At 46.0% G+C, this 21,816-nt stretch overlaps 1 protein-coding gene across 2 annotated transcripts in view; it reads left to right on the top strand.

The window, feature by feature from the left end:
• ITCH (itchy E3 ubiquitin protein ligase) overlaps positions 1-21,816 on the top strand; it is a 981,537-nt gene that overhangs the window by 750,607 nt on the left and 209,114 nt on the right. For both annotated transcript variants that reach the window (XM_078652175.1, XM_078652176.1), the window contains exon 19: positions 5,065-5,205. In XM_078652175.1, the coding sequence (XP_078508301.1) occupies positions 5,065-5,205 (141 nt within the window). The remainder of the gene's footprint in view (positions 1-5,064; positions 5,206-21,816) is intronic.

Genomic DNA, 21,816 nt, shown 5'->3' with positions numbered 1-21,816 from the left:
CAGTTCAGGGATGCGGTCTGTGAACACTGCATGCCTCTTTGCGCCGTTATTCCCACTCTGTGTGAGATACGGTAGCGCAAGTGCTGCCTCAGTGTCCGGGGTGCGGACAGTGCTCTCTCAGGCTATTGCTGAGGGGAGAGATGCAGCGAAGTTCACAATAGGATGTGGCCTTGACACCGCTGACTCGCTGGGCAGAATGATTTGCACGACAGTGGCGCTCCGCCGCTTCGCCTGACTGAGGACTACTGACTTCTCGGGGTTGTCCAGAACACCCTGATGGACAAGCCCTTTGAATGCATTCGCCTTTTTGGCAACAACGCAGATAGTGCGTTGGAGCGTTTTAAGGACTCACGGGCTACGGCCAAGTCCTTGGGCCTTTCAGCCACTAGCCCTCCTCCATCTTCTACTTTTCACTCCTTTCGTGGCCACGGAAGGGGCACCCAAACACAAACCACAGGCCGCAGCAGTCTCAGCTCGACTGCAGACGTGGGACCCGCAGAGGCGGGTCAGGGGGCCAACGGGCGAGACAGTCCTCTTCCACCCCAGCCACCACTGCCCAAAAATCTTCCTAGTCCGGTCTTTCAGGCCCATCAAACACCAGTGGGTGGCAGGACTCGTCATTACCTCACCCACTGGCGCACCATCACTTCGGACAGGTGGGTTTTACAAATAGTCCTAAGGGGCTACTCCCTCCCCTTCGCGACTACCCCTCCAGCCATGCCACCCCAGGGCCACCGCATGTCTGGGGATCATTTGGCACTTCTTCAACAGGAAGTCGCAGCCCTCATCGAGCGCGTTCCTGCGCCAGAAGTAGGACGTAGTTGTTATTCCCACTATTGTCTGGTGCCCAAGAATGACAAGGGCCTGTGTCCTATCTTGGACCTCAGGGACGTCAATCGCTTCCTCCGGAAGGAGAAGTTCAAGATGCTAACCCTGGCTCAGGTCTTGTCTGCCCAGAACCCTGGAGACTGGATGGTAGCGTTGGACCTGCGGGACGCATATTTCCACATTCCCGCCGGCCCACAGGCGTTACCTGCGGTTCATGGGAGGTCGCAAGCACTTTCAGTTTATCATCTCCCCTTTGGCCTTACCAGGGCCACTCGGGTGTTCACGACACTGATGGCAGTGGTCGCAGCTCATCTGCGCAGACCAGGGGTTCCAGTCTTCTCCTATCTCGACGACTGGCTGTTGAAGGCGGGCTCTCCCCAAACGGTCGTCTCCCACCTCCACACTACGTCTGACCACCTGCATTTGCTGGGGTTCTCCATCAGTGTGCCAAAGTCGCACCTGATGCCCTCTCAGGAGCTCCTCTTCATCGGAGCGGTTCTGGATACGACGCAGTCTCGGGGTTATCCTATTGAACGGCGAGTTCAGGATATTGAGGCTATGATTCCAGTCTTTCAGCCTCTATCCTGGGTTTCGGTCAGGATGACCCTGAGGCTGCTGGGTCTCATGGCCTCCTGTATCCTGCTGGTCACTCGTGCCATATGGCATATGCAGGCTCTGCTGTGGGACCTGAAGTTCCAGTGGGCGCAGCATCAGGGGAACCTGTCCGATTATGTCCAGATCTCGGAGGGCACTGCACAACAGTTGCAGTGGTGGCTCACGAACCAGCGTTGGGTCAGCGGCAGATCCCTCTCCCTTCCCCAACCGGAGCACACAGTGGTGATGGATGCGTCCCTCCTGGTATGGGGTGGCCACATGGAAGAGGCAGAGATGAGAGGCCTGTGGTCTCCGGCGGAGTCCAGGCTTCATATCAACCTTCTGGAGCTCTGGGCGATCCTACTTGCAACAAAAGCATTCCTTCCCTCTGTCAAAGCGAGAGTAGTGCAGGTGTTCAGACAACGCCACCGCCCTGTGGTATTGCAACAAACAAGGCAGGGTTGGGACGTGGACCCTATGTCAGGCGGATCTGCGTCTCTGGACATGGCTGGAATGTCGAGCCATTTCCTTGACGGTTCAACAATTGGCAGGTTCTTTGAACGCCAGGGCGGACAAACTCAGCCGCAGGTGCATGATGGATCACGAATGGCGTCTTCACTCGGAGGTGGTGCAAGGTCTCTTTCAACAGTGGGGAGGGCCTTGGTTATATCTATTTGCCCCCGAAGAGAACGCGCAATGTCATCACTTCTGCACTTTGGAATTTCCAAGGTGGCACTCGCTCGGCGACGCTTTTCGTTATGAGTAGAGCTGCGGTCTACTGTACGCCTTTACGCCTATACCACTTCTACCCAGAGTGCTGAAGAAGATCAGGCACGACCGGGCCCAAGTCATTCTTGTGGCTCCGGACTGGGCTCGAAGAGTTTGGTATCCCGAGCTACTCACTATGAGCATGGATCCCCCGATATGACTGCCTCTTCGGAAGGAACTTCTGTCGTAGCAGAAGGGGACGGTCCTCCACCCGAACTTGTCCAGCATCCAACTACATGTGTGGGGATTGAGCAACGATGGTTGATTCCTTTTGACTTGCCTCCTGAAGTCTGTGATATCATTCTGGCAGCCAGGCGTCCCTCGACTAAATCGGTATACCCCTGCAGATGGAACAAATTTGTGGCATGGTGCACAGCAAAGGCTGTGGATCCCTTTTCTGCTCTTCTTTTAGAGTACTTTTGTTCCTTCTTTCTCTGACCCAGCAGGGCTCTGCTCTGGGCACTATTAAGGGCTATCTTTCTGCAATTTTGGCCTTTCTCAGACTCCCTGATCAGCCCTCTTTTTACAAGTACCCTGTTGTGAATAGATTTCACAAAGGCATTGCTCCCCTTTTCCCTCCTATTCCGTATGTGATGCCTCAGTGGAACTTAAATCTGGTTCTTACCTATTTGATGTGTGCTCCTTTTGAGCCGCTTCTCAACTGTCCTCCATGTTTATTGACTTTGAAGACTACTTTCCTGGTTGCCATCACCTCCGCTAAGCACGTAAGTGAGCTCCAGGCTCTTTCCTTTAAGACTCCTTTTCTGTCGGTCCATCCGTACTAGGTTGTGCTTCACACTCGTCCTTCCTTCTTGCCAAAGGTTGTCACTGCCTTCCACATTGGGCAGGCTATCACCTTGCCCACTTTCTTTCTGCCTCTGCACCCTTCCAGAGAGGAAGTGAGACTCCACCGTCTCAAACCCAAATTGTGCGCTCTCATTCTACGTGAATCGCACACAACAGTTCTGGGTGGATACGTAGGTGCCAAGAAAGACCCGGACGTACACCAGGGGACTATCTCCCGGTGGGTTCTTCTTGTGTATCAAGGCCTGTTATTCTCAGGGTAAAAATTAACCTCTGGTGGGGTTGCGCGCCCATTCTACCAGGGCAACAGCAGCTACTACGGCATTGGGACGTGGTGTCCCCCTGCAAGACATCTGTCAGGCAGCCACGTTGGCCTCGTTGCACACTTTTACTAAACATTATTGCCTTGACAGTCAAGTCGGAAAGACGGCTTATTTGGCCGTTCTGTTCTCCGTGACTTTCTGGTGTGATCTTGGTTTGCAGACCCACCACCGGGGTTGGTATTGCTGGGGTATCTATTCTAAGGTAAGGAATCTATCACTACATGTTTCTTTCAGATGAACAAGTTACTTACCTGCGGTAACGATATATCTGTAAGAAACATTAGTTAGTGATAGATTCCTTACCTCCCCACCCATCCTCCCCGTTCTGCGAACTGATTTCTAGGGTTAAGGCCATCCCTTTCAGGACCCTAGTTTCAATGCCCAGTGGTCATTATCTTGCAATGCTCTGCGTTCCTGGCGCGGAAAGTCGTGTACAGAACTGACTTCAGCGTTCGTGGACGCGTCTAAGTAGCTCCAGCGACGTCATCTTGGCGACTACGATGCCAGCGACGTACGCGGAGCCGCACGACGATGCCTACCGACGCGCAGGGGTACTGCTGAAGAAAACTTTCCGGATCCAGTTTGACGCCTGGGGGTAATTTTAGGGTAAGGAGTCCATCACAAACTAATGGGTCTAACAGATATATTGTTACCGAAGTTAAGTAACTTGTTCTTTAGGGACATTAGCTGCTTAAAAAATTAGATTGATAGTTAACTGAGATAATTGGATTGAAAAAAGTATTGGACAAGCAAGACCCTTAACGATTCTTTCTCTAAATCTTCAGTTATCAACAGTCCTACACTAGATATTGCCAGTATTTTACTCTTCGGGATACATTGATGATTGGTATTTGTGTTAGAGAAGCATTTTTAAATGTAATCAAATATAGGGGATCTAAAACATAATGCGAGGTCTCACTAATGTGCAAGATTTTTGAGTAAAAAAGTTCTTGAACGTTTTACTAGTCACTTGTCTGGCCTTTGTTATCTAATTTTAGAGATTTGTGCTTTGCCAAAACAACCATTTTGAAAAGTTAGGCATCATCCAGTAATTTAAACAAGAATCTGGTTGGAAAAACTTTGAAAAGAGGTCCTACATTAGGGGCCTGTATTTAGGGACAAAGGATGGGTGGGTAAATTAGATGAGCTCTTGGGTCCTTTTTTGGAGGTATATGGTTAAGTGATGCATAATATAACACATTAGACAGTGTTTTGTGAATTATTTTTCATTTTGACTATTCCCCATCTGTCTTATTCTGGAAAATGTGTAAATTGTGATGCTATGTTCAAGTAATTAAGAATAACATGAAGAAATGACATTTTCTTTCCTCTTGGAAGCTACCCCGTTGATGTGTAGCATAATGATAGTGGACCTATGAATGGGGGTTTCATTTATTAAGTACAGCGGTAGCTGCAGGAGTGCTGCCATTCTAGAATAAAGTCTCGTATAGTAAGGCCCGATGCGTAACATAATACAGTTAACCGGTAAAGGGCTAATAATTGCATGACCCTACAGCAGTGGCTTGGACAGAACAATATTTATCAAAGGGCACCGATAAAGGAGTGTTTTTTAGTGAAAGCTCGAGCAGAATTCTAAAATAAGCGCATATGATGCAAAAGCAAAGAACACAATAGAATGTTTTGATCCAAGTCTGTTAAGAAAGGTGAATAGTAGTATTCCATGTGTGTAAATATAATTTTGATTGATACTCCACATCACTGAAGTTTCTGGTGTCTCTTTTTGTAGAGAAAACAACATAGAGGAATGCGGTTTAGAAATGTTTTTCTCAGTTGATAAAGAGATTCTGGGTGAAATTCAGAGCCAAGAGTTGAAACCAGATGGTAGCAACATTCTGGTCACTGAAGAAAATAAAGAGGAATATATCAAGTAAGTGATTATAAAATGCAACTGATTATTTCCTTACAGAGAAAACAGATCATTTGGTTCAAATGCTTAAATACATTTTGAATCACAGGTAATTCTGTGGGTGCGCTCTTTTCCATTGGTTCTTTTTCTCTCTCTGACATTTATAATGGGAGAGACTTATGTACAAATCGATGTTGGCTCGGCCCAAATCATTTTTAGTTGAACGTCTACAACACGTCTCCTCTTAACTGGAACAGAAAAAAACCCTGCTCATTATCAGTTTGTTTATAGCTCCATCACTATGTGTTTAGTTTCTCATTATTGATAGTAATGATCATTTCTGAGGCATAGATTGTTTGTGTACTTTTTTGTTTATAGAAGTGTTTGGACTGCTATTTTTTGTCTCCCAGAATTCTACTTTCAGCTCAGATAGTAATTCAGGAATTGAGACTGAAGATGTATTTTTAGTTCAAGGGCAATTGTTTAAAATATTTTCACATTTTTATACTGTATGGTACACTATTCAATTTAAAATTTACTAGTGATTGTGATGTGTAATTGTGCAAGTAAAGAAGACATCTTAGGAAATTACATTAATTTATGTTCATTTTTTCATCTGTGGTGCTCATGTACATAATGTGCCTGATGTTAACATACTACAATCTTTTTTTAATCAAAAGCACCCAATAGCTGCAAAGATAAGCCAGGGTACTGCTTACTAAACATTTTCAGATCAAAAATGATAGTGGAGATCTTGGAGTTTAGTAAGCAATTTGTTCAGACCAGGACAGTGACGAAGTAAAGGATAATTCGCGGGTAACTAAGATTTTTTCAAATCCATTTTGGTGCAATTTTTTAACCAACTATGGATTAGATTTCCTCCTGACTATTTTCAATAATTTTGTCCTTGCCATTTTTATACTTAGGACATTTTTTTTGCCACTATGGGTCGGTATGCTATCAATTGGTCTTTGGATACCAGCAGGTGATTGTTTTTAAACAAGGCCAAATCATTGGCATACACTAATAATGGTATATTCTTGAAGCAACTCTTAATGGAAGGGATTGGACATTTTCAAAATAGAAATGGAGCTTTCAGATAAAGATTAAAAAGCATGGGCATAAACAGACAGCACTGCTTAAGGCTGTTGTTTCTCATTATCTTAATTGTGCCCAGGTGTTGAAAGCAAATGCTTTGAAGTAATTTTAACCACAGAGTCTATACCTTAACTATTGAGTATGTATCTACTGAGTTGCGGCTTCTTACTCTGTCAAACACTGTAGATGAATCAATCATATAGCAGTTAATAGTTTTTTCTTCCAGTACATTGCCAAATGGGCCAGATCACTTTTATGTAGTCTGTTTTTCAAGCTCTGGCTTTGAATCCAGCTTTTTCAGCAGGAAGTATGTAATTGATTGCTATCCAATTATTTATGTGTTGAAAAATTTACTCTACAACTTTTTTGTTTTGATAACTTTATTTCGGTCAAGTAGACCATAAAAGTGCACATAAAAACAGAACATTTCGCTGAGGGTTAAAACAATAAATTACATATACAATAAAACCTTAAGGATAAAATAGATTAAACCAAAAGTTATCAACGATACAGTATGATAAAATATACAACATTATAAAAAACGTCTCCTTCTATGCCACATACTCAACAGGAATCGTGATACAGCAAAGACAATGGGGGGGATGTGTATCAAAGCGAAGGACCCTACAAGCATGGGCACATTGGGTGAAACCAAGGTTCCTACAAAGTGGGATCAGCAGGCGTTTCCTTGTCTCCTGTTAGGTAGTGCACAAAAACAAAACATGGGAAATATCTTCTCGCTTGTAGTTGCAAGCTGGGCAAACAATGGTCTCGGTATTGGCCCATCTACCAGTGAATACCCTAAGTGGGAGGCTGCCAATCCTAGTGAATACCCTAAGTGGGAGGCTGCCAATCCTTTTTTTCCACTCACAGTCAAGAAAGTCAATCCTTCTGAAGTTACTAGAGAGTGAACAGTACTCTTTTTTAATTAGTGTATTAAGGTCGCTGACAAGCCAAGGGTCATAGAGTGTTTTTTCCAATACTTAATTTATTTATTTATTTATTTATTCAAAGTTTTATATAGCGCGAACAAGATCTTTGCAGATATCAGAGCGCTTCACAGAAACAGGGGGTGGGGGCAACAGGAGGGTGACTAAACATATTATTGGGTACAGTATAATAGTCAATAGCATAATAGGATAGCAGTCGTGCTGATAAAATACCAATATACAATCAGGTAAGCAGTAATATAAGACGGTGCAAAGTCTTTGATCCAACTACAATAGAGATCAGGAGAGCTTAGGCTATAGGGATGGCTTATACCACTTTCTTAGAATTACAGAGAACAAGGGGTAGGGACATCAAGAGGGTGATTCAACAAACTAGTGTGTACAGTATAGAATAGGTAGTAAGTGAGTAGCATAATAGGATCACAATCATGTAAGAATATAATATCATTAGACAGTCAGGTAACCAATCATACAAAAGCGGTGCAAAGTCTCTGATCCAACAACAATAAAGTTCAGGTGAACTTGGCCATAAGGATGGCTTTCACCTCTTTCTTGAAGAATGCAGTGGAGGAGATAAGCCTGGTTTCAGGAGGGAGTGCATTCCAGATCCTGGGTGCCATTCCTGAGAAGGAGCGTTTGTAAGTTTTTTCCTTCCGGAATCTGCGAGGTTTCAGGAGTAGACTTTTTGTACTTCTATTGGATCTCGAACCTCCTGATATAGTCAGCTTTTGCGTGAGGTAGTTGGGTGCCTTGTGGTGTACGGCCGAGTGTGGCTTAACGGCAATTTTCAGCTGTATTCTAGCTTCAAAGGGCAGCCATTTCAGGGATTTCAAGTCAGGGGATATATGTGAGTGTTTTCTTGAGCCAGTAATGAGTCTCGCGGCAGCGTTCAAGGAGGCTCTTAGGGGTGCGGTTGTTGATAGATGGAGTCCGCTGAGGGCCACAATTCCATAGTCTATGCGGGGGATGGCTAGGGCTTGTACAGCAGTTTGGAAGTCTTTGGCTGGGAAGAAGGGTTTAAGTTTCCTCAATGTGTTGATTTGGAAATTAGCTCCTTTCGTTGCTTTGCTAATGTGCTGTTGCATGTTGAGCTTGGCGTCAAGTGTGATGCCTAAGGATTTCGCAGAATCCACGATGGTGGGTCGGACATTGAGTGCTGTTAGGTGATTGAGCCAGATTTGGGTGGTGGTAATTTTCGCAGGAGGTGAGATCAGAAGAAACTCAGTTTTCAGAGCATTTAGTTTGAGGTGATTATCGGCCAACCACGATTGGGTGTTTCTAAGTGTGTAGTTCAGAAGTTTGATATCTTCCGGGGATTGTACCTTTAGGTAAAGTTGAGTGTCATCGGCATACATATGGAAGTGAACATTGGATGCTTGGAGCAAGGTGGCGAGTGGTTCCATGACGAGGTTGAACAGTGTGGGTGAAAGGGAAGATCCTTGTGGGACGCCTAAATCTACTGGCACAGGTGAGGACAGCACATTGTTGATCTTGAACTTCTGAGACCGGTTATGTAGGAAGGAAGTGAACCATTTAAGAACAGTCCCGAATAAACCCATTCTAGTGTTTAGCAGCTCCAGTAGGTTCTCATGTTTGACCGTGTCAAATGCTGAGGAGAGGTCAAGAAGGATGAGGAGGCAGGAATCATTGCGATCAAGGATTTGGAGGGCGTCATCAATTATGTGTGTCATGGCCGTTTCCGTGCTATGTTTCGCTCGGAAGCCTGATTGATGAGGGTTGAGGAGGTCAAACTGGTCAATGTGTTTTGTTAGTTGGAGTTGTACAAATTTTTCCAGCAGTTTGGCCAAGGTGGGGATATTGGTGATAGGGCGGTAATTGTTTAGGTCAAACGGGTCAGCTGTAGGTTTCTTGAGTATGGGCGTGACTTGCCCCACCTTGAGGGAGTCTGGGATGAGACCTTGTTGAAGGGAGCTGTTAATGATTTTAGTCCAGAGTGGGAGGAGCAAGGGGGTGAAGTCTTTTACAGCATTAGCAGGTAGGGGGTCTGTGAGGTGATTAGAGGGCTTCAAGGTGCCGAGCAGTTTGTGTATTGCTTCTTCAGAGTAGGTGTCGAAGGATGTCCATGATGCGTTATTTTTAGGTTGAGTGTTAGACAGTCTGATGTGGCTAGGGTATCGGCTTACATCATTGAGGAGGTCACTTCTTATGTTGTCGGTCTTTAGCTTAAAGAAAGCAGAAACGTCTTCACAGTGTGGGATATCGCTTGTTGTGCTGTTTGATTGTAAGGGTTGCGTCTTGGTTTGAGTTTTGACTAGTTCGAACAGTTTTCTTGGTCGGTTTTTGCTTGCTCCAGCTGGAGGCTAAAGAAGTCAGATTTCGCACGCTTGATTTTCCTAAAGTAGGCATTTCTCTTGTTCTTAAGCGTTTTGCGATGCAGTGATGAGGGGTCAGATCTCCATGTGCGCTCTGCCATTCGCATAGCACGCCTGTCTTCATCGAGTCTGCCGTCATACCAAGGGTTCGAGTTCTTGGTGGAGACTCTCTTTAGTTGCAGTGGGGCGGCTTCGTTGATTATTGAGTTCATAGAGTCGAGGTAGAGGTCGGTCAGTGATTGAACATCAGAGGCGCCCGAAGGGGGAAGGAGGAGACTGCAGGTGTGGGGAGGCAGGGAGTTGGGGTTAAGATTCTTCATGTCCCTTTTCCAGATCTTGGATTTGGTGGGATGAGCCGGGGTAGGTCTGACTTTTTCGTTGATAAAGAAGGTGATAATGTGGTGGTCTGACCAGTCACAAGGTTGGATTGCCCCCAGTTGGGTAGAGTCCTCTTTGGCGATGATGAGATCGAGTATCGAGCCTTTGTCGTGTGTTGGGCTGTTGCATATTTGGGTGAGGTCAAGCGCATTAAGGAAAGTTTTGAGACTATTCACCACTGTGTCTTTCTGATCGTTCCAGTGGAGATTAAAGTCACCCAGGTAGATTTGAGTGATCTGCCGACCAGCGTTGGATGTGATCGTGTCCATGAGTTGTTGGGTGAAGGTGAGGTTGTCCCCAGGCGGGTGATAGATGAGATGTAGAGCACATACTGGTTTGCCCTCGCTGGAGATATCGAGGCAGAAGAGTTCACAGGAAGTGAGGGAGGGGGAGGTGACTTTAGTAACGGAGAGGTTGCTCCTAAAAATGCATGCGATTCCCCCGCCCGTCTTGCCGGTCCTGTCGAGTCTAATGATGTGGTAATTGGGGGGGACTAGTATGTCCATAATAGGTGTGGAGGCTTCAGTTAACCACGTTTCAGTCAAAATGGTTAGGTCAAGATCCATTGATGTGATGAGATCTGCAATGTCGGAGGAGTGTCTCTGGGCCGATCTGCAGTTGAGTAGGATGCATTTGAGTCTGGGGGTGAGAAGGGTGGTCGAGTGTTCTAGAGAGAGGGGGACTTTTCTGAGATTGTTGGGGATGGAGCTTCTGTTACTTAGAGTTGGGTGCCTAAGGGGATTTGTGGGTATGGGGAGGTGTGTGGAGGTTGTGTGTTTTACAGGACCTGGGCCAAAAGAGCGAAGGAGGGTGCCTAAGTCGTGGTCCGACAGGGAGTTAAGGGCGCCACGGGGGCGGTGGGTGTTATTGCGAGCGGGGATAGTGGGCCAACGCGGAGAGAGTTGAATGCGAGGGCCTGTGGGGAGGGTGTGGCGTTTGTTGGATACGGATGTGGTGGTTGTAGGTCGGGGTTGTCTGGGGTGTGTGTAAAAAAGTTCTTTGATGGTGTGGAGCTCGTCTTTGACTTGTAGGAGGGTGGATAAAATCAAGTCCAGAGGTGGATTGGGGCTGGTGTTGGTGATGAGGGCCGTGGGCGAGTGGTTGAGTAGGGAGCTGGAAAGCGAACCGGGGACGGAGGGGTGGGATATGCTAGCGTTAGTGGAGGGCTCTGCGGTAATAGTGAGTGGGGTGGCATACGATGGGTGAGAGAATTTGTGGGCGAGGTAGGGGGAGGGGGGGAGGTAAAGGTGGGGACGTCGGTGGGAGGCGGCGCCGGTGAGTTGGGGATGAGTGAAGGCTGAAGACAATAGGGGTGGCAGGAAGGTGGTGGGGGCTGAGTATGGGGGGGGGAGAGAGGGGGGATGTTAAGGTACGGGAGGTGGTGTGTTCTGAGGGTCTAGTTGGGAGGGTGGGAAAGTGGGGAGTGAGAGTGGGGGGGAGATAGGGTGGGAGAAAGATCTGCCGCGGGGGGGGGGAGATATGCTCCGGGCGGTGGTGGGTTCAGCGAGACTCGTAGGAGGTGTGAGGTGGGGGGAAGGGAGGGTGGGGGTAAGGGGGATGTATGAGGGGGAATGATCTTCGCCAGTGAATGAGGGGTGAGGAGGGGTTACGTCGGGTGTGTGACTAACTATAGCGCTGGGGGGATGGGAGAGGTGTGTGTCATTCCGCTGTTGAGATGGGTAAGGCAGGTTAGATTGAGGATTGGAGTTGGGGGTGTTGTGCAGCTTGATGTGTTCGCCAATATTTGAGTAGTGATAGTAATTTATTTGCCCAAAATGTTGGGTTTAAGTTCAAGATATGTATGCCATTAGGACCTGGCACCCTAGATTTTTTTTATCAATAAATTATTACATTCTCAGTCACTTGCAAACTAATTTCCAATTTTTTACCTACCACGAAAGGAAAGGTATCACTTCAACATACAGGATACAATCGTGCTGTCTGTTCCAGACATATATAGACCTAATGGATCCAGATTTTCATTTGCCAGACCTCATAGAAACGAGTCACCAAAAACTCATGGCCTCTTTCTTATTAGTTCATTGGATCACCTGTCCCCATTTGCCAACAATACCCTTAGTTTGATCAATAATTCTATAGTTTGTAGTAGCTAGTTCCTGCTTTGAAACTGTGAATACGTTGTCCTTCTGTTTTTTTATGGCCTGCACTCTGCATGAAAATACCCTGGACACTGCTAAAAACAATCAGCATTAAACTAGATGCCTGCTAACCTATTCAAATGTGTTTTGTCTTTCTCTAGAAATTTAGTTTAATGATTATTGTTTAGAAATTACTAAAACTATTTTAATGTAGAAGCCCATTCCTTACCACTTTGTGTAGAACTAGTTTGGGTTTCAGATACTATGGTACGTATTTCTGTCTTCTTGTTACTTTACCATTGACTAATGTATGTTTCAACATTATTAGACCAAATAAAGCACAAATATTTATGGTGTTTACCATGTTCCTACTCTACCTAGATTCCGAAGCTTCTAAGGCTTCCATAGTTGGAATCTGGGGATGATGTTCACTGTGTGCTTGAACCACAATTTTAAAGCCAATCATTCATGAGCAATTGATTAATGTGTTTCATTCCAAAAGTCCTATACTTTCAAAATGAATATAACATGCTGCCATATCACTTACAAAGCGACAATGAAGTCCTTTCAGCAAGAATGATTCCACTATTTTACAAACCGTTTTGCCACATTAACAGCTGACTTTCTGAGTCCATCTTCCAATTATAAGTTAACTGGAAAAAGAGTCCCATTAAAATATTATGAGATAATAAACATATCACCCAGAAATTGATTTTCAACTCGTGAATATTCAGCAGTAATAAAAACACATTGGGCCTTCTTGAAAGAGTAATGGAATACAGTAATGGAATAGTGGAATACGCTCTTATCATTCCTATTCTATTAACATATGCTTTATTTCTTGGTAGCATATTAATAGTCTCTTGACAAGTAGGGTAACTGTTATCTCTCTTACAACTAGCCACATCCATGACTGTACTTTCCACTCGCCGTAATAGCACGTTTGATGGTCTCATTAGAGACATTGGGCAAGTCAACATCATTCAGGTCTTTCACTGTTACTGGAAAAAGTATCTCTCCATATAATGTGCCTCCCAAGCACACCAGCCGCCAACTCCAATCCCTGTATCCACACTGAGATTGTGCCTGGTGACCACCCAGCCTTGCCGCTGTAGATATGAGTAGGCACTCTATTCTTTTTTTTCTTTGTTTTTAATTACTGCTCTCTCCGAACCTTTGATCCTTATCATTGAGTTATTGTAGGAAGCTTTCTCTGTATATACTATACCAAAGTAAGGTATAGTGTGTTCAGAGTCCAGTAGATCCCCAAAGGCTTACAGAGGTAAAAGTAGATAATACCTTACTCTCTATTTGTGGTAGTGTGGGCGAGCAGTGAGGCTTTATCAGAAGGTAGTGTTGAGCATTTATTGTACACACTCAGGCAAAAAATGATAGCACACACTAAAAGACTGAACTCAGACCAATTGTTTGTGTAAAAATATTTCTTTTGTGGTATTTTATTTTTAAAACCAAGCAGGACTTGGTGCAGGTATGTAAAGCAATACTTTTCAAGGCAGGTTGCACAATACAAGCAAGCTGAATGAAAATATCTTGGTTACAGGTTTGTAGAATCTTTAAATACAGTTGAAATTACTTTTGGATTAATTTAGATTACTTTGCAGATTACTTTTTCTACTCAGTGTGATATGCCTAGATATCACACTGGGACACTCCCTGAAACGTAAGTAAAACAGTTTTGCAATAAAACACCGTTGCTTAGGTTTCCATGCAAACACCCTCCGCATTCGTTTTTCAGACGAAAACAGTCAATGCAATCCTGTAGAGAAAAAAGAGGTTATTGGTTTGCAGGTAAGTAAACAGTCTTTACGGTTAACTTTCTGGGGTTACAACCAGGGCTCCCCCGGGTCAAGGATGCACTCAAAGAGCACCCTCAGCGGCACTAGGGAGGCAAGGTGCAGAGTGCTGAGACCCAATGTTAACCAATGGGGCATAGGGGACCTCTGGTTGGTGGCAGCTCACGGGCACGCCACTTGGATGTGGGATCAAACCTCCTAGGGTTTAGCTCAGGGCAAAGGGGGATCCGAGTTAGCACGCAAAGTGCACCCACAGCGGCACAGGGGCAGGCCGGTTGCAGAGTGTTAGATTGGCATTGGTTGCCCTGTTGGTTTCAATGGGGATTCTCCGGTCACAACAAACACGGTATGCTCGGGCACGAAGACTTTCTGGAGGTGACCATTGTTTGGAGAGGTAAGTTGGGAAGCTGGGGGATGCCTCGACACAGATGGTTGGGCCACCCGAGGCACTGTGGCCTCAGGTACAGGGTTGTCTGTATGCATCAGATTTCCTTACCAGCTCTGGTTGTGGTCAGGGGACCCTTCAGATAGAGGCTGCAGGTGTCGGCTGGAGACTTGAGGTAGGTCGGGATCACTGAATCTCAGGTTAGGATCGCTGGGACACCTCCTTGGGGTGTTGGGTCACTTGCACTTTGCCAGTGGGCCTCGGGTGCAGAGTGATGCAGACTCACAATTCCGGCTGGAAGCAGTCTGTTGGTGAGCAAATCCAGTGCTCACAGGAGACAGAGTATTGGTAGGGAAGGCAGGGCAGGTCCTCCGGGTTCTGGGGGGCTGCTGGCTACTGGACACGCCGGGGTGTTGCTGGAGCAGGTCGAGGTTGGTACAGGCCAGTAGTGCTGGGGCCAAGTCAGTTGGTGTCCTCCTCCTCTTCTTTCAGCATGGCTCTTCGGTCCTTCTTCTCTTCTTCTTGCTTGTCTAAGGAGGCAAGGTTTGAGGCTGCCCCATAATACGAACTTTAGGGGCAGGTAGGTACAGGTTGGGCCCAATGGGTGCTTTCCTTGGAGTGGGTACACCCCCTAATATGCCACCCTACAGTGGTATGAGGGCATAAGACTAACCCTGGTTGGCTTGTTCCCCCCATCTTCAAGATGGCAGGGACTGAGAGTTGTGCTTGGACTTGCCTCCCCCACCTGAGGGGTGGGGTTGGCAAAGGTGGGCACACCTCTCCTCCTATCTGGGTTTTCCCGACGATTCTCCCTCCCAAAGTGAGGCTTAGAAACGATGGGTGCCAGTTTCTGAGTGCAGCAAATGGTTGGGTCAGCTCACAAAGGCGGCAAGCCTTTGAAGCTGCCCCTTCGTGGACCCTGCCTATCCTGGGGGAGGATGCTTGGCACCTCTGCCCAGGATGTTCTTTGTTTCAGGACCCCGAGAGCGAGGCTCTCATCCCAGGGGTCTGGGAGGCTGTCAACCCAGGGGTCCCGAAACATGTTTGGGGGTGGCAGCTGGAGAGCAGCCAGTCAGCCAGGTCACTAGTGTTAGGTCATTTTTCCTGGGGCATCACTATGATGCCCTCTGAGTGCATTTGGCCTTAAATCCCACACTGGCATCAGTGTGGGTTTAATGTGCTGAGAAGTGTGGTACCAAACTTCCCAGGATTCAGTAAAGCCATTATGGTACTGTGTAGTTCGTAATGGCAAACTCCTAGACCATATACTCTTTATGTCTATACTGCACTCACAATGTCTAAGAATAGACTTAGACACTGTAGGGGTACAGGCTCAAGCACCTCTACTCTTACCAGTGGTAAAGTGCACCATGCTAGAGGGGTGACTTACCTGTACCAGAGGCAGTGGGCTATAGGCATGGCACACAGGGATGTCTGCCTTGTCGACTCTTCACTTTTCTCTGCACCAAAATACGCAGCCTGCAATGGCAGTGTGTGTGTGTTAAGGTACAGGACCTCTATGGGTGGCACAATATGTGCTGCAGCCCTTAGAGGCCTTCCCTGGTCACAGGGCCCTTGGTACCTATGGTACCTTTTACAAGGGACTTACACGTGGTCAGAGAACTGCCAATTGGATTTGCAATAGTACAGTTTTTGGGAAAGAACACAGGCCCTGGGTACCTGGTTGGCAGGAACCCAGGAATCACTTACTCAAAGAGCATCAACATCAGGCAAAAACTAGGGGCAACCATGCGAGAACGGACACTTTCCTACAGTATTCATCTGTTTTCTATTCACTTGTGCATCTACTGAGTACATGATACATGTCAAGTTGAAGCTCTGGGTTCACCTTAAGTGTTTTCATAGTAAATTGTGAGCTAAGAATAATTGAGTTGTGTCTTCAAACAGTAACCTCAACTTTAATGCCCATAGACATCGGTCTCTCTTTATCATCTTTTACTAAATCACCAAGATCTGATGACTTTAATTCAGCTTTCATAGCTTCTAATTGTGGAGATTTAATTACAAGCCTAAAACAAGCGGATTGTATTTAGTCAGTCTAAAGATTTCTTTTTAACAAAAGTAAGTCATGCTTTAGGATCGGTCAATACTATTCAGAAAAATATAATAGGGTGATTATTGGACTAGCAAAGTTTAATATATCAGTAGTGTTTACATTATGTATATCCTCTGTTTTTTGGTTTAGGTGTCTTGTAGAAGGGCGTCCTTCAGGGTCAAGACTTGAGATACAATTCAATCAAACCAATCAATCAGTAGATTTTGAGCATGTCTTGTCACGCATAAGGGTATCCAGGGGTAAAGAGGGTACCCCTCTTTTTATTGGCTCCAGGCATCTTAGTGCTGTTCAGCCTTTCTTCATTATGTATTTAATGTGGATTAGTCTTATGGGTAATCTGACATTGCTCTGTTTATATAGTTTGCATGACTTCAAATTGACCACCATTAAAAGTTTTCATTAATTGGCAAAGTATTTTTTTTAACAAATGTACTTAATATTGACAACATCATCCATTCTTCCCTGTTGGTTCCAAAGTCTGTAGAAGAAATTATCACCTGAGTAACAAAGGCATGAGTCCGGGTCAGTGTCATAGTTTTTGTTCAGATTCAGTTTCCTTGGCTATATATTATAAGGACTAAATATGCACTGAGGAATTTCACTCAGAAGTTGATCGCCTCTTCCTAATAATGATGCTGGCCTTTATTTGTACTTGCAAAATTTCAGTGGACACTAGATACTCCTCCTTAAGGGGACATTTCCTAATTCTCTGGCTCTGCCGCATTGGAGGTCTAATCTTTCATCGTAATTGGCATTGGAGGCATTCAAACTAGCTTTGAATTCTGACTAAATGAAGTCTAACAATCTGATAAAAATTTTGCAGACACCCACCTCTGTTTGTGCTGCCTTTGCTCCTGTTTAACAAGCCTCTCCTAGCCCCCCAAAATTGCTGTTTGGCAGAGCCCCTTTTTGGTCCCAGCAGTCCATAGGAGATTCGTTACAAGCCCTTGTCCGGCTCCTGGAACCACCACTTGTTCTTCCACACGTAACCAGAGAGTGAGGTGGTTCAGACATGGGCTTTGAAGTACAACCAAACGACTTGCCTATAGCTCCTCCGGATTGAAAGCCCAAGAATCTTGATGATTTGGGCTGCAAAGTTTTGGCTTCCAGCCTTTTGGCTCGAAGCACACTTAATGCCACCTGTCTTTTTGGACATTATGTCACAATAGTCAGGCTACTAGAGCACTTGAAGAGCCCATTCTTTGACCTGGTGAGTGATGACCTGGATCATACTAAACAGATCAATCACATTTTTAAATAGGCTTTGACTCTACGAACACCCTCGCCTGGTCTGTAGGTACACCTGTCGTGCGGCATCAACACACTAGAATGTATTCAGTTTTGGATGGATGTCCAGTCTATGCTTGTGGACATTCCCTTTAACACAAAATGGCTATTTGGAGAGAAAACAGGCTTTTGCTTGGAAAGTTTCAAGAGCAACAGAGTTGCAGCTGAAACCCTGTTCCTGGACTCCCCTGTGTGGCAACTCCACCAACAATATTAGAAGTTCAGAAGTTACACTAGGGCTGTGCAGTCCTGACAACAACTGTTTCAGTCTGTCTGAATGATCCCGTGGATTTACTGCTCCTTTCAAGGAGTGGGTTGGATATCGAAGTTGTCATCAGCAACATCACAGGTTTAGTCTCCACCATCCTCTGAGGTCTCTGCGACCCCATTGACTCCTTCCTTTCATATCGCCATCTTCCAGTTAGGGTCTCCCATTTTGTCACCACTTGAAAATGTGATAACGATAGACTGCTGGGTCTTCCAGCTGGTCTGCTGGTTCTACCCCCTTCCTTTCCTTCCCATCAAATCACCCCTTCTCAACGTAATCTTGGAAAGAAGTCCTTGACTTACTGGAAAACGGGCCATATAACTGGTGCCTCCAAAACAGAGGGGCTCAGGATTTTATTCCCTTGAGGTCTTCTATTCCCAAGTAGAGAGGCCCAAGACCCTTTCTGGATGTCCAACTTGCTAACTGTTCATCCAGCAAAACAAGTTCAGTTTGCTGCCCTGAGTCAGATCATGTTGGCCTTGACGTCAGGAGATTGCCATCTTTGTTCAAGCTGATGCACAGTTTCTCAGTTTGGGTTCTTACTCTAAAAACAGTTTGGTTGCTTGTGATTACTTCTGATTGCCAAGTCACAGAACAACAGGGTCTTTCAATTTACCAACCCTTCAGTGTTCTATTCTGATACGGTGTTCCTCGCACTGAAGGCAGTGACCGGACTGAGGCCAACCGGGTCACCGTAGACCACCTCTCAGACTTCCATACTAAATGAACAGTCGGAGAGACAGTGGGAATTATACACGAATAACTGTTTATTCATATACACTCAGAGCGGAGCCCCGTCTGCATAGTTTCGGGAGTGGTACAGAGGGAACTAAAGATCCGCAAGCATAGAAATACTTTATATACATTTCACGAATGGTTAAAAAAAAGCCCACACTAGAATTTTCCAGGCATGTGTAGCAGGACAGTAAAATACAAAAAAAACTGTTTCTGCTCTCGCAACTCAGCACAGTCCAAGGCCGATGCTTGGAATAGCCCAAATGTTGAGCTGAATACTGATGTTGTATCATGGACTAGCTCCTGTTAATGAGAGCTAACCACAATGTTATGGAAGACTGCCATATGGCAAGGATAAGCCACCATTAGGTCAGTGGTACCCTGATTTTAATGAAAGTACACATAATGTCATTTAGGATACAGTGAAGCCACAAGCGCTCCACTATCTCCCAGTCATACGTGCAGTGCTTGTATTCACACACTCAGCCATACACGCACATATGAAAACATAACCCCACCCCAATCCTAATCTCAGTTCTAACAGTTCATGCTTTTCCTACTCATGTTTGCGACCATTGGGCCTCTACCAGGTTACAAGGTTAAGTTGCCAAATCAGATGCTGGAATAGGGCGAACAGCTCACTCTCCTTCAAGTACTTGCTCCAGCTTGCCCCATCAAGGCTTCTTATAGGGCATGGAGCAAATGATAGATAAGCCAGCATTAAGATGGCATTCGGCACAGAAACTTTGATACCCAATCGTCTCAACTTTTCAGCAACCCAATGACCACAATCACCCACTCACCCACCGCCTGGGATCAACTCAGCAGACCGATCACCACCACTCTTATGAATTCCATCAACTTAGGAGAACCCACCGACCCATGCCCTCATCAACTCGGGAGAGACGAGATCAGCCGCCAGCTCACCACCATCCTCAACTCCTCCATAACTACAGCCCTATTTCCCAAAGCATGGAAACACGTGGAGGTTAGATCCCTCCTCTAGAAACCTTTGGCAGACCACAGCGAACTCCAGAACTACAGTCCCATCTTCCTGCTCCCGTTACCCGCCAATGTCCTGGAGAAAGCCATCAAACTCCAACTCACTAAACACTTGAAGAGAAACAACCTGCTGGGCCTGTCCCAATCAGGTATCAAAGCCAACCACAGCACCGAGACGGCACTGATCACTGCAACAGACGACATCCGCATTCTGCTCAACAAAAGAGAATCAACTGCCCTTATCCTCCTGGACCTGTTCACCGCTTTCAACACTGTCTCCTACCCCACGCACATCGAACGACTGTGCCAGACTAGAATCACAGACGATGCGCTTAGGAGGATGGCATACTTTCTCACGGGATGCACCCAGTGTCCTCCATTCCTTCACCTCGCAACCCAAGCACACCATCTGTGGCATAACCAAAGGCTCTTCCCTCAGTCCAACCCTCTTCAACATCTACATGACACCACTCGCAGACATAGTCAGATCACACAACATCATCTCCCATGCCGACGATACACAGGTCGTCCTTTCTCTCTCAGTGGATCCCACCTCAACGAAGACCAACTTCCACAACTGTATGAAGAACGTCAGCAACTACCTGAAACTCAACACGAACAAAATGGAAGTTCTGATCTAAGGCAGACACACCACCCTATAGAACTATTCCTGGTGGCTGGCAGAGCTCGAACCAACCACCACGCCGAAACACCACGTGCGCAGCCTCGGCATCTTCACGGACAATGAACTCTCCATGAAACGTCAGGTCATCGCAGTTTCCTCAGCCTGCTTCAACATGATCCACGTGCGTCACAAAGTCTTCAGATGGCTCCTTATCAGCACCAGAAAAACTGTCACACAGGCCATCATCATCAGACTATGGCAATACACTCTGTGCAGGCACCTTCACCGAACTCATGCAGAGACTCCAGACAATCCGGAATGCAGCAGCCAGACTAATCCTCAACCTGCCCAGGAGGACACACATCACCCAGCACCTGAAGCACCTCTACGGGCTCCCCGTCCAGAAGAGATGCCATTTCAAGCTTCTGACCCATGCCTACGAAGCCCTCCTTGACCAAGGACCATCCTACAAGAACTATCACCTGCATTTCCACCGACCAACCAGGAATCTCCACTCCCCACACCTCGCCCTCACACAGATACCACGTATCTGCAGCTGCTGTTCCGGAGGACGCTCCTTCTCCCACCCCACCGCCAAAGCCTGGAACGCCTCCCCCTCCACACTGTCGCTGAACCACTGCAGGAAGAGATTTGAGACCTGGCTCTTCAACTGATACCTGCAGCACAGCACCTGGATACCCTCTGGTATAATTAGCCACGCTGTAAAAGTTCGACGTGATTGTTTACAACTACAGCACACTGCATCAATCAATCTGGTGAAAAAGGTTTTTGGTTTGCGTTTTGTTTTTTTGGCATGTAAATGTGCAAGTGAAACTGGTGGGAAGGTACCATGTCGCCCACTATGCACAAGCCACTTCTGATGGTTGTACATGGCAGATTAGGGCCCTGAATTACTTTAAAGTGGACCAACCAAAGGTAATGTCAGGGTGCGTGTGCATTTTAAAGGAAGCAAAAAGTACTTCCTTCATGTCGTCTTATTTTTTTTAATGGAAGAGTCTTTCAATATGTTGCTTTCTGAACATAACCCAGTGAAGTCCCAGAAAGAAATAACACTATCCTTTCTTGCCTTTAGCACATCTTTGTTTACAGATTGATTTTGTAACATTTCACCTGTCTACTATTACAGCTTATAGAAAGAGCTTTTGCTTTTCACTGCACGGGTGGTCAAGGAATTGGTAAAGGGCTTTAAAAAGTTTTACCTTGTAAGAGGATGCCTTTCTCTCCCTGGGAGGTTAATATTTTACCAAAAGGACCTAAATAGGTACTAAATGGGATGCCAGAAGAGAAAAACAAAAGGATATTTCCCTTTTGTTAAAAACCCCTCACTCACCAACCTGGTTGGTGACATGCTTCATCATTGGGGTCCACCCAGATGGCCGAGTGCCATCCGGGTGTGCTGCGACACCTGACTACAGTGGAGCTGGTTTTTTGTGTGAGGTGCAGAAAAAGGGGGTGTTAAAAATTGTCCTGGTATGACTTGTAGAAAAAACCTTAATCGGAAGCTACTGGACAATATTAAAAACAGTGTGTGGATACTGATAGGGTATAATGACCAAGAGT

This window comes from Lissotriton helveticus, chromosome 7, assembly GCF_964261635.1.
Source record: "Lissotriton helveticus chromosome 7, aLisHel1.1, whole genome shotgun sequence".
NCBI classification, from domain to species: Eukaryota; Metazoa; Chordata; class Amphibia; order Caudata; family Salamandridae; genus Lissotriton; species Lissotriton helveticus.
Note: the sequence above shows the minus strand (reverse complement) of the source record. Positions and strands in the feature narration are given on the sequence as shown.